This window comes from Stigmatopora argus, chromosome 10, assembly GCF_051989625.1.
Source record: "Stigmatopora argus isolate UIUO_Sarg chromosome 10, RoL_Sarg_1.0, whole genome shotgun sequence".
NCBI classification, from domain to species: domain Eukaryota; kingdom Metazoa; phylum Chordata; class Actinopteri; order Syngnathiformes; family Syngnathidae; genus Stigmatopora; species Stigmatopora argus.
In genome coordinates, this window is record NC_135396.1 from 8,432,032 (window position 1) to 8,447,528 (window position 15,497).

Sequence of the window (15,497 nt, forward strand, 5' to 3'; positions counted from 1 at the left end):
GGGCATTACGGTGACTTTAGCATAATGAGCAAATGCGCTGACGGCATGCGAAATATGAAGACAATGTCACGCCGAAAGGTGAACCTCGGAGGAGGCTTGCTGATGCTGATAATAAAATGCACTACATCTGAAAAAGAATGCCCTTTGTGTGCCCGTGTTAACATTGTTTCACGGCCCCTGCCAGAGTATCTGCCGATAACAGGCTAATCCTGATAAAGGGATGAAAGTTGCAGAGGCAATGACATTTTAAATCAAGTGTCATTAAGCGCTATTATGATATTTTTTTGTTATTGCAGCTGCTTTTTCTTACATGATATATCTTTTACTTGTATTTACTGAAAGACTTTTTACTTTCACTATTTACTTTCATACTTTAGATGGCCAATATGTCCGCCAAGTAGGTCTGGCCCGATCACTCTATTAATCAAGGATTAGCAAATTAATCGACAACTATTTTGATAGTTGAGTTGTTTAGACCTAAAAATGGTCAAATCCTCTTTTTTATTAGCAGCTTAATACTAAATATGTAATGGTTTTATTTTTAGTCACATTTTCCCTCTAGAAGTAGGGTGAAAAAAAGCTAAATGCATCACGACGACCCACAAATAAATACATTTAACACCAACAAGTAAACAGGAGCCAAGATATCTATCTCATATTTGTTTTCATACCTGAAGGCCTCGATGACATAGGAGGTGACGGCGGCCCCGCCCTCGTGCGGGTTGCACTGCCAGGTGAGAGTGACGCCATTTCTAGTCACCTCCGTCACCACGGGCTTTTGGGGTGGTCCCGGAAGCTGGATGAACTCAGAAACGCGGGAAGGGGGAGACACGGGGCCTTCTGTTTGAGGGAGGGGAAATGTTTGGAAAATGTGGACTTGGCAAGAAGTAACAGAGACGGAGAGGGGAAAGTACCTCGCACAGTTAGCATCCCGCTCCAGCTTGACTCTCCTGTAGGGCTGGAAGCCAAGCATGTGTACATGCCCGAATCTGATTCCTGTTGAAGCAAAGTCAGTCACTTAAGGGCACATTAACAATAAAGTAAAATAGCTGACGGCTTAGTGACAAGTTCATAGCAACAATAGGTGCACATTTTTAACTGAAATTAATATAGTGGGATCATACATATTAATAATACCACATTTTATTGAATCACACATTGACAACCAATAAGAGAATCGTGAGAAATTAAATTCTAAAGTGGAATTGATCAAATGAATTAGATTCTCAAAAATAACATTAATACTAGCATTTGTGTGGAGCTGATCCAGAAAAGCAATACCTCTCAGTAGACACTTTTAAAAAAGAGAAATAAGGTAAAAACAACTCTTTAAAAATATCAATTAAGATTTTAGGTAGAGGTAAATACATTTCTTAATTTATTTTCTCATGGAAAATTTTGGTAGAAACATACCTTTTTCACACGCTAAGAGGAGGAGCATATTAAAGACCTATGGCGATACACTATCTTGATATATATTATCGCATCCAAATATCTTTGCTAGTGCTGTGACAAGCGTTTCTTTTGACTCCCTTTTTTGCATCACTAATGTAACACCATATGCAAATCTCTTTCTCACCGCACTACTGCAAAGATCCAGAGACCTAATAAGATCATGCTCTGCAGTGTTGACCTCACTGGCCTGTAAGCAGGTGAACATCTTTGGATGACTTCAACTCACCGATAAAATATTGATGTCACCTCAAAGCATCGGCGAGCTAAATATTTTTAGTCCCTGACACGTCATCTCCAATTCGACTCTTTTTTTTTTTGTTCTCCCTCGTCGCCATACTAATGCACCTCTTCTGTTCCATTGAGCACATTGCCATGGCAGATCTACATCATCCTCTAGCGCTCTGTGGTGCACTAAAGCGAGCCTTAATGCTAAATCTGCAAGCTTGGCGAATAAGCCGGCCTTTTAATTAGAAGTCAGTTAGATGATTAATCAACTATCTCCAGTCAATTAAGAATAAAGGACGCCGCCTCGCCGGATCCAGGTAGGATTACGGTGCTGATAGCTGGCTCCTCTATTAGAGCTGGTTGCATTAGCATTTGCAAACAGAAACCTTCATTACCATGACAATTATACACCGAGTGAACACATAATTGCAATGTGGAGAAATATGCACCACAATAGACTCTTTGAAACTAACGTTTGTTGTAGGAATGGAATTTAGCATGTGAGATGAGTCAGACAGTTTTAAGCCTCGACTGGCACGGACGGGAATGGCAAACATCGATTGTTCGCTGCCAGCCCTCCCATTTCATATGGATTGGGCACTTACTGCCATCAAATGAAATATGTTCCTGTGTTTGTATTTAAGCTCCAATGTTTGTATTTAATCACTAAGGAAGTGGATTTTACCCCATTTTAGTGCAATTTTTGCCGTTTGCGTGTGGACATATATGGACGTATCGACCTTCATCGCTGTCGTTTTCCCGGGGAAATGATACTCCGGGCCTGGTTCTGATGTCTAAAAAGCTCCTGTATTTGTATTTAATCAATAAATGCTCTTTTCGGCTGGATTTTACCCCATTTTCGGGCAATGTTTGCCGGTACGCCATTGACGTTCATCGCTGTCTTTTCCCGGGAAAATCACCCCCCTGACCCAGTTGTAATGTCTGAAAAGCTCCAGTATTTGTATTTAATCATTAAATGGTGCTAGGAAGTGGATTTTACCCCGTTTTTGTGCATTGATTTATTGATTATTTTTTATGTGTCGGAGCTGTAGCTGCAGTCGAGGTTTTATAGCCATAAAATAGTTTTTGGGGGTTGGATTGATTCGTTGAAGGCGCTACGAGATAATGCACAGACCGCCACTGATTTTTACTTACCTCGATGTCTCTTATTTCCAATGTGCCATTCTCCTCCAATGTCAGGCGGGCATCGTTGCCCTTGATCCCGTCTCCGTCCTTCTCCCATGAAATCTTGACAGAAGGTCCTCCGATGACGCGGCATTGCAGGCGAGCCGTACCGCCACGGGGCACCGTGTTATTGGCCGGGCCTTGGCGGATAATCGGGGGGATTTGGCCAGAAGGTCCTACCATGGAGGAAAAAAGTTCAAGGGCCATTCTGGAGTTGGAGGACATTTTTTACCCTTCAAATGCAGTCTCCGAGTAAATTTGCTTGTCGTGAGGCCAAATCTAAAAAAGTAATTATTCATAAAAAAGATGGTTTGAAAATATTTGCTTATTTGGTTTTTCTCCCCATAGCCAAATTGAATCTCCTATAAATCACTCAAAATGAGATGTGATTTTTGGGGGTGTTATTTGTTTCAGGGAGTGTAAGCGTGGGAACAATTGTATTTAAAAACAAAATCAAAGGTGAATATTATAAGTGGAACGTATTTTGTTTGTTCACTTGTTGTCATCATTCCCATCTAAAAAGGATTAGACACCTAAATGGCAGCCAATGAGTAAAGCACTGTCTGACCAAGACAATAGAATTACTTTGCATGTACCTTAATATGCAGAAATCTAGTATTAAAAGAAAAAAAATATGTATCAGTTGATATCACACAGCTGCTATCGGTATCAGGATCCAAGAAATGCCATTGGTGTAACTCTAGTTATCATATGATTAAAATATATATAATTTTTTTTATCTTTACATAAATGATACAGATTAAACAACGCCAATTAAAATGTGCCGTCCTGGTTAGCAAGAGCATGTGGCAAAACAGTTGGCTGACATACAGATTTGCCAGCCAAAGGTAATTGAGCCTTTAATAAGAGTCTTCATTAACATGTAGCAAAAAATTTAAAAAAAGAAATTTGAAAAAACATGTATAAAACATTTGAGTTGTTTCTGGTAAAACGTACCTCCTTCCACCTCCAGCAGAGCCTTGCTCAGCACACTGCCCGCCACACTGATGGCCTGGCAGATGTAGAAGCCCGAATCCTCCAGGTGGACGTCGGTGATAGTCAGCTCTCCTCGCATGGAGACGGAATAGCGACCTGACTGCGATGGTGGTTGGCCAGGGAACAGCAATATCTAAAAAACACCAATCGCATAGCAACCAAAATGTTAATAGGTGCAATTCCACTCCCATCCTCCTTGATGCCATAATGCACATTACATCTAGTACTATTTTTGGTTTGCAAAAAAGTAAAAAGTTCAAATGATGAAATGCAGTGAAGTTACTATCATTGATTTTAACTCATTTGCTACAGTTGACTATTTGAGGAAATATCATCACAACGACTTGTGACGTGCTCAGTATCTAAACGCTGTTGATGAACTATTATAGTTACTGTTACTACCCTCTTTAAATGAGTAAAAATCATATTTGAAAAGAAAAAAAAGTTAACAAGGGCTCTTTTAGTGCATCCATATGATGGCCAGCAACAGATGTTACCCACCATTTCTTTCATTTCCCAGGGCAGAAAATAACATAGATGTGTTTGCACATCCATGCATGTCATTGCTGTAAGAGGCTTAGACTTGAGTGGAAGGACCAGGGTTAGGCGGCTGCACATAATCCTCACAAACAACCCTCCACCGCACAAAACTGCCCAACTTCCTCAGATGGCAAGAGGAAGAAAAACAAAACAAAAACATTTTGAAGGAGCTTCTAGCTGTTTATTTCACTTTCCACGTGGAAGGAGGACAGCACTTGTCTCCAAGTTATGCCCGCACTCCACACACCTGCTGTACTTCTGTACCTCAGCTACCTCTCCTCCCATCCGCTCCATTTTATGCCACGCTATCTTCTGAGAAGATGTGACAAAAGTTTTTGCCTGAAGTCACGCCGGTGTTTAGAATTCCTCACCTGACTGCCCTCTTTCTGCCAAAAGATGGCAGGCGGGGGGTTACCCGTGGTGCCACACTGGAAAGTCACGCTCCTCCCTTGGGAGGCGATCTGGTCCCGAGGCTTGGAAGCGATCTGAGGTGGCACTGCGGAGGAGAAGCAGACTTTAGCCCGTGAAGCACATTCTTTTTCCAAGTTGTCATCATTGCTTTAAAGACACGTGACGGTACGACTCATCAATGATGGATATGCTCTTAAACCACATGGCTTTTAGTGTATCGGCTGTGTGTTGCAAGCAGGCACAATTTGAGCAACTGAGACAATCGAATCATGTACGGGAGCTACTTCATATTCCACTTTGGACACTTTCGTATCAATCATAAGCTTCTGGAAAGAAGGCTTGTGACGTTAGAATACATCAGTTATTATTAAACGCATCACATTTAGCTACAAATCACGTAAATGTACAACCAGGTCAATATAGTCACCTATTTATAACCCTAATGAGAAATCTATAAGTGTATTAATGTAGTGTACAATAGTAATTTTTATCAGACGGACATTTTTTCATGTTTCACTGCCCCACCTGCTTATTATCATTAATATTTTTTGGACATCTAATAACATTTAATAACCTTTATACAAAAAAATAACCCCTATACTACTATATTTATGTCACCATACAATGCAAACTCAGTGTGTACCAAGCCTTAAATAATAGTTTAAAATGGAGTGTCAATGTAAAATGTTCCTCTCTGGAGCCAATGGTCAATGTATGCCACCCCATAATTTTTCAAATATTTCCAGGGCTTCATTTTAAAAGATAATACGTTGGGCCTCTGTCTGTTAACGTAGTACACAACGGTACAGGAAATCAGACAGGATTATTAACCTTTCAGTCATTGACAGCGATTGAAATCCAATTTATTTGAATTGGGTAGGCACAAATGGGCAACTATAATCCCTGACCTAAATCCTTTTGAAAAATGTATAGGTCTATTAGTTTAGGCTATATTGATACAAGCAATCAAACAGGATTATTAACCTTTCATTGCCATTAGTAGCAACAGATATCTAATCCATATAATTGGATTGGTATAAATAGGCTAATGTTAAACCCTGAAAAACAAAAACTTATAATAAATGAACGCATCATTTAGTTTTGTATACAATGGTACACGGAATCAGACAAGCAATAGACATCCAATCCATTTGAAGAAAGTCCATTCAAATAGTGAAATTCCCTGACCTAAACCCTATTGAATAATGGTAAGAGCCCACTCAGTTCAAATGTCTTAGACATCTCCAACACACTCAATAGAATGTCAGGATGTCAAACAAAAGTGAAAGGGTCATGTTTAACAAAGAAGTCCAATGATCCCGTTAACATTGCCAGCATGACGTGAAAGGGAGTGTAAACATGTTTATTCTTGGTATGGCATGGAAAATGGGCTGTATGAGTCACACGAACCTCTCTCGTGTTGTTTTCCACCGCCTGTTTCTTTGGCACACATGCTCGTTTCTTTTGCTTCGCCTGCTCTTGTCCACAAACGCACACAAAATAAACGCTGCCGCCTCAGCTCGAGACCAAATGAAGTGTGGCACATTTAGAAGCAATAACACTTATTCCACTAATGAGTCAACTGCGCCTGTTATCCTTGTCAAAATCATGACTGTTTTTTTTTTTAAATATCTTTGTATGAAGGCCGTCACGTTTGATATAATGTGTTCTATTATGGTTCAACCAACCTGGTCAATACTTACGATTCTAAATCCTTGTGTCTAACTCAAAGGAAATGTACAATTACAAATAAACCATTTTAGGGTCAGACTGTGTTTGTTTGTAAATAGTTGCGCTAATTGGAGCCAAAGAAATTCAATGTAATTGGAGCAATAGGAAGAGAGTGAGAGAGAGAGAAACACATACAGAAGGGATTATGAGTCTATGATATATCAATTTGGATTTCTGCTTGTGTGAAGGTTCATTGTGTTCCACAAAGAACAGAAAGTGTCAGTGTCCGTCAAGCAAGAAAATAAGAATATGAAAAGACAACATGGGAGAAAAGGGGAATGAATTTACGGGGCCGGCCAGCTGGAATGATGATAGGGTTTGAAACAAGACTGGGAGAGATGGAAAATTAATGAGATGGATGAAACACGCAGAGACATCACAAAAGTGCCGATAGCGGGCAGGGAAAGAGGAAAAGCACGAACAGTTGATGGGAGTGAACGGCAATTTGCTGGGATTGGATTTCATTTAGACTGATAAGAAGAGGAATGTTTTTGAACTGGGATGCAGGAAAGAGACAGTGGAGGAAGAGGATGAAAAAGAGTCATGTCTTATTAATGTAGGGACAGCTCTCAGTTCGAGGGCGCGTCCAGCAAACATCTGTCAAATGGAGTAATCCCGACAATTTAACATAATCTCGATAGATGCAGTGGACACCGGCTTTGCCCAAAACAAGCAATGAATAGAAATGAACAGAATTTTTTTTTCCCCTCCCATGTGTGAATCTCTGCGTCAGTGACAAAAAAAATACAGAATTCATTTTTGAACAGATTCGAGTTACTCTTTTAAAATCATCTTTTAAGAATCTGTCTTTTTAATTGCGTTTTAATCAGATTTTTGAGAAACAATATTATACTGTAGAAAAAAATACTGATTGGAAAAAAATACTAAATGATTGTTTTTAAGATTAAATTAATTCATTTTCCAATTCACTTATCCTCACGAGAGACGTGGGTGTGCTGGAGCCTATCCCAGTCACGCCATTTTTGAACAGGTTTTAGTTACTCTTTTAAAATCATCTTTTAAGAATCTTTGTCTTTTGAACTGAGTTTTAATCACATTTTTGAGAGACAATATTATACTGTAGAAAAAAAATACTGATTGAAAAATACTAAATGATTGTTTTTAAGATTAAATTCATTTTCCAATTCACTTCACATCCTCACAAGAGACGTGGGGGTGCTGGAGCCTCTCCCAGCCACACCATGAATTGATTGCTCGGCCAATCACGGGCCACGAGGAGACAAACAACCATTCACGCTCACCCTCATGCCTAGGGACGATTTAAATTGGTCTACCATGCGTGTTTTTGCGAATGTGGGAGGAAACCGGAGTACCCAGAGAAAACCCACACTTGACATGCAAGCTCCAGACAGTTGGCCAGAGCCTTGGATTTAACTCTTGATCTCAGAACTGTGATTTGGATGTGCTAAGCACTCGCCCAACGTACCCTTGATGTAGTATTAATTAGGTATGCTACAGCCTAGTTTCCCCATTTCTGGCCCGCTTTTTTATCTATAACTGATCATGCACTGCAATCGCGCCTCTGTACAAAATACAGAATGCATTGTGGTTGCTCTTACCGTGCACCTGCAGCATAGCAGAGGCCTCGGTCTTGCCCACGCTGTTCTCCGACGTGCAGGTGTACGCCCCTTCGTCCTGTTCTTTCACGCGGAATAAACGCAGGCTGTTGCCGTTGCGAATCTCAAACCTAACAAATGAATAAGGCAAGAGTAAATGTAGTGAAAGTGAGCATTAGAATTCACTTTAGAAGCCCGGCCACTGAACAGAAGTGCTTTTTGCCGAGTATGGAAAAAGTCATTTCATTGACACGATGAACTAATCCTCAGGAATTAATCTCAAATATTAACTAAACTAGAAACTAAGGAAATCCATAATTATTTAATAGGATTAGCTTAGTATACCAGATATTGAGTTGAAATAAGAAGCGGGGAGAAAATCAGTCATGGGATAATTCTGCAGACTAATGAATCCTTTTATAGTGTCTTTATTATTAATTTAGTATGCCAGCCCACTGATCCACATATTCATATTCATCATCTTCTCATGTAGTGCATGTCATCTAGGTCACATGTGGACATTTCCTTTAGTTTAGAAAAACAAGTTAGCCTGCAAGGTTTTAGAGGATAACAAGTTCTTTTATAACCTTTTTTTAAATGGAAATCACATTTGGCTACAAAAAGTCAATTATGTATATATATTTATATTATTTGACACTTATGACCATATCAAATTCTTTACTCACTTTGAGATGCATATAATCAAGCAAACATTTGAAAAGGAAAACACATTTTATTTTATTCTATTTTCAAAAACTGTTGATTAAGCCCCACGAACCCTGCCTAGCAACAGGCAGCTGAAAATTGGATTTCAGAAATAGTACTTAAATTCTTGTACATAATTACTCCAAGTAGCTACATACAGGATGTATATAAAACATGGGTCTCTGTTCCTTACCTTCCACGGGGTAGCTCGCCATCCTCTCGCCGCCATCGCACAGTGGGCGGGGGGTCTCCATGGACCTCGCACAGGAAGTCGACAGTGTCTTCTTCCATGACCACCTGGTTAACAGGCCTACGCACCAGTACGGGTCGCTCATACACCACCAGCTCAGCGGGGTCACTGTCGCGCTCGCCCACCATGTTGGTGCCCACGCACACGTACATGCCCGCATCCCCTTTTCTGGTGTGCGAGATCATAAGCTTGCCACCACGCACCTAAAAATAACAGCATTACTGGCTACTCATAAAGACACTTTTCATATCTGAGCAGGGCTTTAGACAGAGAAAATAAAAAAGAAATTCAAATGGTCATAAGAGCATAAAATATAATAAAGTCATAATTCTATATGTTATAAAAAATGCACAATTGCAGGAAAATATCAAATAAACAAGAGCCAAGATTTTTTTACTGAAAAATATTCAATAAAATATTTATAAATATGTTTTTATGACATACAGTAATGAGAATACTAATTGAATGAACTACCACAAAATATTGAGAATAAAATTAAAATTTAGAGGAACTTTTTGAAATACAAATAAACAAATTACAGGAATACATTTTTATATATTTTTTTTTAAAAGGGTTATAATATTGTGATGATAATACGACTGTAAAAATTAAGCAAAACTTTTGGGGAATAAAGGGAATTTTAACCAATTCTTTAATATTATTCATGTATAATATTACACGAATAAAATCCTTAAATTCTGACAATATATTCATATTGAAAAAGATTAAAATGTAAAATAATAATAGCACAGCAATACTGCCACAATATTTCAACAATAGCACTAATTTCATCAATACAAATAGTTTTGCCATATAGTTGTACTATTTTCTAATATGGCTCCTGATTTGAAATAGTCATGACTAAAAGCACTAAAAGCTACATTTAATCTAGCAGCTAGGCATTTAAAATTTGGTAAGAACTCACAGAGATGCGTTCATCTTTGGTGTTGACCCTGACATTGTTGCGCTTCCAGGACACCAGGGGTTCGGGGTGTCCCCGGGGGGGCACGCACTCCAGGACGGCGGGCTCGCCGGCAGCCACCACCACGTCGCTCGGCGCCTGACGGAAATCATCTCGCAGAACTGCGTGGGTGGAAAACAAAAACACGTGTGGGCTGGGTGAAAAGCGGGTGGCCACATGGCCGGCAAAATAGTTGCGGTAAAATGTTTCATCTCGATTTGCGTGACTTCTCTTGTTGCATTTTCCTTTGCTGTCCGTCCCGTCACAGCTAATGAATAATGCATAACTTTTTGTCCCGCGCTGAGTAAACAAATAACAGTCCACATTCATAATTCATAGTGAAGAGGGTGAGTGGGGGGGGGGGTGTTTTGTGTGTGTGTATATATAAAAGCGTTGCATTATCTTTCCCAATATATCAGTAATATTTTGTAACTCCGATGTGACCAAATTCCTCCATTTCCACTGGAAGTTAAAGAAGTTTGACTTTCCAAAGTCTAGGTGTCTTTACATTTTTTGCTTTGATTGACAGTTCAAAGCTCCAGTGTCAAGTAGAGCCGCCTTCTCCGTGGCAAAATCCATCATTGTAATCTCCCTGTGCAGATCAACTTGGAGAACTTTTATCAGGAAAGCTTTAAGTACCTGAAAGTACCCCGTAGATGATAAAGAAATATACTCTGCTGCAACGTTGAGGGGAAAATCCTAAACATCATCCATTTTTCTTAGAAGTTATCAGTTAACGCAATTCAAGTCATCCATTTGAACTGCGAGTAATGGCAGGGAATCGTCATGTTTTGACAGGTTTTAGCGTTTCCTAAAGCCAGAACGTTTCTATTGGAAATGAATTTAGTTTGAGGTCTTTTTCTACACCGTAAACTGAGAGCACACATCTGAGATTGGTTATGTCATTATTTTGGCGGTACTCGGTTGTTTGGTCGCCGGTCTTTTGGTCGCCCGGAAGGTTATTGATAATTACCATTTAAATCGTTGCTCAAATTCCCTAAATACAAACTGCGAATTATTATTTAGTCATACTTAATGCCCTATTTATTATTAGGCTAAAGAAAAGCTCCAAATTTCCCGTACTTTTATTGTGTTTTGTTGGAGAACTTGTTAAGACCCTGACTGACGTCCCTTCCCAAGGGGACAACTCATGTACATACAAACTCTTATGCACTCACACGTCCGCTCAGTGAAACGGCTCAGGGCCATTGTTGGCTTTTATTGATGCGTAGACCGTGTTGTTTTACCTTGTTTTGTCGCCGGTCTTTTGGTCGCCGGTCTTTTGGTCCCCGGTCTTTTGGGTCCGGGCGACCAAAAGACCGGCGACCAAAGGACCGGCGACCAAAGGACCGGCGACCAAAGGACCGGCGACCAAACGACCGCACACGATTTGGGCTAGGACTTTTATTTTAGCATGAAAGACAAGGTTAAAACACAATTATCACAGTTTTTCCTTTTGGGGGCAGCAGGAAAAGATTAGGCGGGCCAGATCCAGCCCCAGGCCTTGGCTTTGGCAGCTATGCTTTATAATATTGCATTGTGTAATAGCAGAAGGGTAATCCCATGAAACGGAATTATCTTTGTTGGCCAAGTAAGTGAAAAGCCATCCCTATTATCCTGCTTGACTTTTTGAAATTTAGAGCAGAAATTTGAATAAACATGTGCAGATGCGATCCACATGTAACTCTGATGATGATGACAACTACTGTGCAGCATCAATATTCAAACTAGGGTAGTAAAAATGGAACGCTATCACCGAGAGGTTTGGGGAAAACTGCTATAAATATTCCAACGATGTTCTGCTGATGCACCGTAAACGATTTCAGACAGCGGAAAAGTGACCTTTTCAAGAAATGAGGCACATCGCCGTGTACTCTCTCAGACTCATTGGCTGCCATTCATGGTGATCGACAGCCCATCCATTTGAAATGCGAGGGATATAAAAAAAAACGGTGTTATGACAACCTCTGTACTCGGAGTGTTGAACCAACAAAAGAGTTTCAACTAGTTTTTGCCCGCAGCCACCCACCAATTCACTAATGTAAAAAAAAAAAGAAAAAGGGCTCCATTTCTGGCTCCCGTTAAAAGCGAGACAAAATATGATGATTCCTTTCCAAACAAACTCATGTGACATTTGCTCTGTACACAAACAGCCTTTGATGCCGCTATCAATCCAACACATCCCATTGGAATTCATTAAAGCGGGCACTAAATAAGAGAACGTACACTTAACTCAGCCCGAGGGCTTGGTGAGACAGATGGTACTTGAGAGGAAAGCAAAGTTCCAGAGGGTGACAAATAAAACTTTTCCTCACTTCTATTCCTCAGCACTTCTCCAAAGATGACTAATGGTGGTTTCATCCTTTCTCTTAAAGTGCAGCTAATTAGCTCCTTCCTGCTCTTACTTTTGCTCACATTGTGACAGCGCTGGACGCCCAGGGCCCCCTCCTAACTTCTCCGACACAATTCCGCCGAGTCGGACAAGTGATCCTCGCCGCGTCCAGGCTGAGGATTTGACCCTGCCGCCTCGCGGAAAGACAAATCCTCCCACATGAAGTCCCTCGGGCAAAGCCTGCATGTGCGATGAAATAAAAGATAATAACAGGGCTAAATGGGTGTTGCATCATTCCACACGGGGAGGATTGATGTTGATATCCGGGCTGAGCTTTGCAGAAAGGCCTACTTGGATTTGCAGAGAAATGACTGCGGTCAAGACTAATCCAAATGCAAAAAAGTGTGCGCAGTTTTGTTTGATGGCCATTTGTTTTTACGCTAACTGATTGTGAGCGAGGAAAAAACAAAATAGCAGTAGCGGGGTGACTTAGTCAACAGGCTATTTAGATGTAAGTGACACACTGAAAAAAACTGATGCTCCAATGTCATATTCTGGATGAAAAAATGTGCAGTGAAGAGGAAACTTTGTCCTACCATGTCTTCCTGATTTTGTGTTAAGAACCCAATGCACGCACCCAACTAGTATAATTATGCTTTGTTAATATTTGATAAGACATGATTTCATAAGATTTAAACTATTCATTCATTCATTTTCTGAATCTATTATCTTCAGGCTCGCGAGATGTGCTGGAGCCTGAACTAGTTGACAACCAATCGTAGGATTTGAACTAGTATTTTTCGTGTTATAATGTTAGGGCCTTTTAAATCTATCATTACACATCCATAATAGATCATAATGTACAACACAATATTGTGATAAGGCAGTACCACAACACAATATAAAATTGTATTGCACATTTACTCAATCAACAATTGATGGTGTTGTTTTAGTACTTTTATTTATTTTTATGAATTGTTCATCATTGTTGTATTATCATATTCTTTTTCATAAATATATATTTTTGCACGAGTAAACAAATGCATGAATACATTTTTTTTTTTATCGTGATTTTCCATTCCGCTTATCCTCACAATGGACGCGGGGGTGCTGCAGCCAATCCCAACCAACTATGGACACTAGGAGGGCACCACCCTAAATTAATTGACAACCAATGGCACCAACGAAAACAAAATGAATAAAACAATACACACAGTTATGCCCGCTAATATTACTCTTAGGTTCTCCTCTCATCTCATTTTCGGAACCGCTTTATCCTCATTAGGGTCACGGGGGGTGCTGGAGCCTATCCCAACTGTCTCCAGGCCACAGGCGGGGGACACCCTGAATCGGTGGCCAGCCGATCGCAGGGCACAAGGACACGGACAACCATGCACACTCACATCCAAACCTAGGATCAATTTAGAGTGTCCAATCAGCCTACCATGCATTTCTTTGGAATGTGGGAGGAAATCGGAGGACCCGGAGAAAACCCACGCAGAAGAAGAATGAGAGAATGCATGCAGAGAACATGCAAACTCCACAAAGGTGGACCGACCTGGCCAAATCAAGGCCAGTGACAACAATAGACATCCAATTCATTTAAACATGGAGGACTGGCATGAGAAGATAAAATAAAATAACCCAAGACAACTGTCTGTGCTGATGTGCGTGTGTGTTGGTTCACTTTAAAATCGTAAGAAAAAGGTGCAATTTATTGCGTCGTTTCGGAAGGTACATCCTGTCGAGCAGAGGTTGGCAATAATTCCACAAAGAGCCACACACTGATGCAACATACACAGTTTACCAAATGAGTTTTTTGTTGAAACAAGTAGCAATAAATTGATTGTAATTTTGAAGACAAATGGATAAAATAACTGTTGTGTTATTCGGTTAGACTAACAACCTGCACCCACTGCGGCTATTTGCGGATCAATTGCCCGCCCCTGCCCTATAGTGAACTACGTGCATTCGGGACGCGATCATATTCCAAAATAATGAAGACGTTGGCTTCTGAGCCGACCGCGATTGCTTTAATCCTTGCATTGTCTCATTGTGCGGCTGGAGGATGACAGTCGTAAAGCTGAAAAGCGCTCCGCCTCTCAGCAAGACTACAATTGCACAGGTGCTTTTTTACATGGGACTGTGAGCCTCCCTGCTGGGGGCGCCAGTGCAAGTCTGACACCTAATTAATATATCTCCGAGCACAGTGGTGCTCTTTTGTTTTATTCTTACAGCCTGCTTGTATGCAAATGGTTTCAACACCTGCGTTGCTTAGCAAGCAGATTTTACTACTTTTCTACTAAGGATGAGAGGTTAAAACAGGTCAGTTTTGCATGGAACAAAACTCAAATGAACACGTTTTAAAGAATTTGTAATCTTTAAATGTAATACACCATTTGAAAGGTGGTTGCCTGAAGAGTCTAAATACACAAATCAGGAATTTCTAACTGCGATCACAGAGAGAATACATTTAAAAACCAAGAAAATGACATTCTCCCAGGGCTGACATTTTGGAATTTGATGCCAAATATCTGCAGAACTCCTTTTGCGCTGAATGTAACTTACAAACTGTTTTTGTTCCAGCAACAGCAGTGTATAGGCACTTAGAAAATTGAGGACTAGCATGTAAACAAAATTTGGTTCATAATAGCATAGGAAATTTTAAGTGGAGCTGAAATACTGAAAGACACCTCGCATTTAAAAATGGCTACTCCATGTCGAGTATTTTTTCCCCTCTGGGTTTGCACATCAGACAATTTTGTGATTCAATTCAATAAACAAGATTCTTTGTCTACTAGGATGTATTTGGTCTGTATTTGTCACGATCGCAAAGCTTAAATTGGTCATCCTGCTTTCAAAAAGAGCACTCAGTATTCGGTTTTGAATCATAACTCTTCTTTTTTCTTTTAAGTGTAGGTCTTTGAAAAATGTTCTTACATTGTGTGTGTGTGTGAATGTTTTAAATCATGAGTTAAGGGTTAGAATGAAGAATTAGTGTCCAAATTCAGGAGAAAGCAGCTTCCGCTCAAACCAAGATAGAGTCCCTCATAATCCCCTATCAGTTGTAAGAGGAACATCTGGATACAGAGCCTTTTAAAACAACTTTTCTTTTTTATTCGTCCTACT

The 15,497-nt window shown here is 40.2% G+C and overlaps 1 protein-coding gene across 1 annotated transcript in view; it reads right to left on the reverse strand.

Moving 5' to 3' along the window:
* LOC144084004 (roundabout homolog 2) overlaps positions 1 to 15,497 on the reverse strand; it is a 44,251-nt gene that overhangs the window by 15,132 nt on the left and 13,622 nt on the right. Inside the window, exons 3-10 of the mRNA XM_077612239.1 lie at positions 10,001 to 10,158; positions 9,019 to 9,278; positions 8,124 to 8,251; positions 4,773 to 4,897; positions 3,823 to 3,994; positions 2,836 to 3,041; positions 915 to 996; positions 672 to 840 (exon numbers count right to left, since the gene is read on the reverse strand). Of these exons, the coding sequence (XP_077468365.1) occupies positions 672 to 840; positions 915 to 996; positions 2,836 to 3,041; positions 3,823 to 3,994; positions 4,773 to 4,897; positions 8,124 to 8,251; positions 9,019 to 9,278; positions 10,001 to 10,158 (1,300 nt within the window). The remainder of the gene's footprint in view (positions 1 to 671; positions 841 to 914; positions 997 to 2,835; positions 3,042 to 3,822; positions 3,995 to 4,772; positions 4,898 to 8,123; positions 8,252 to 9,018; positions 9,279 to 10,000; positions 10,159 to 15,497) is intronic.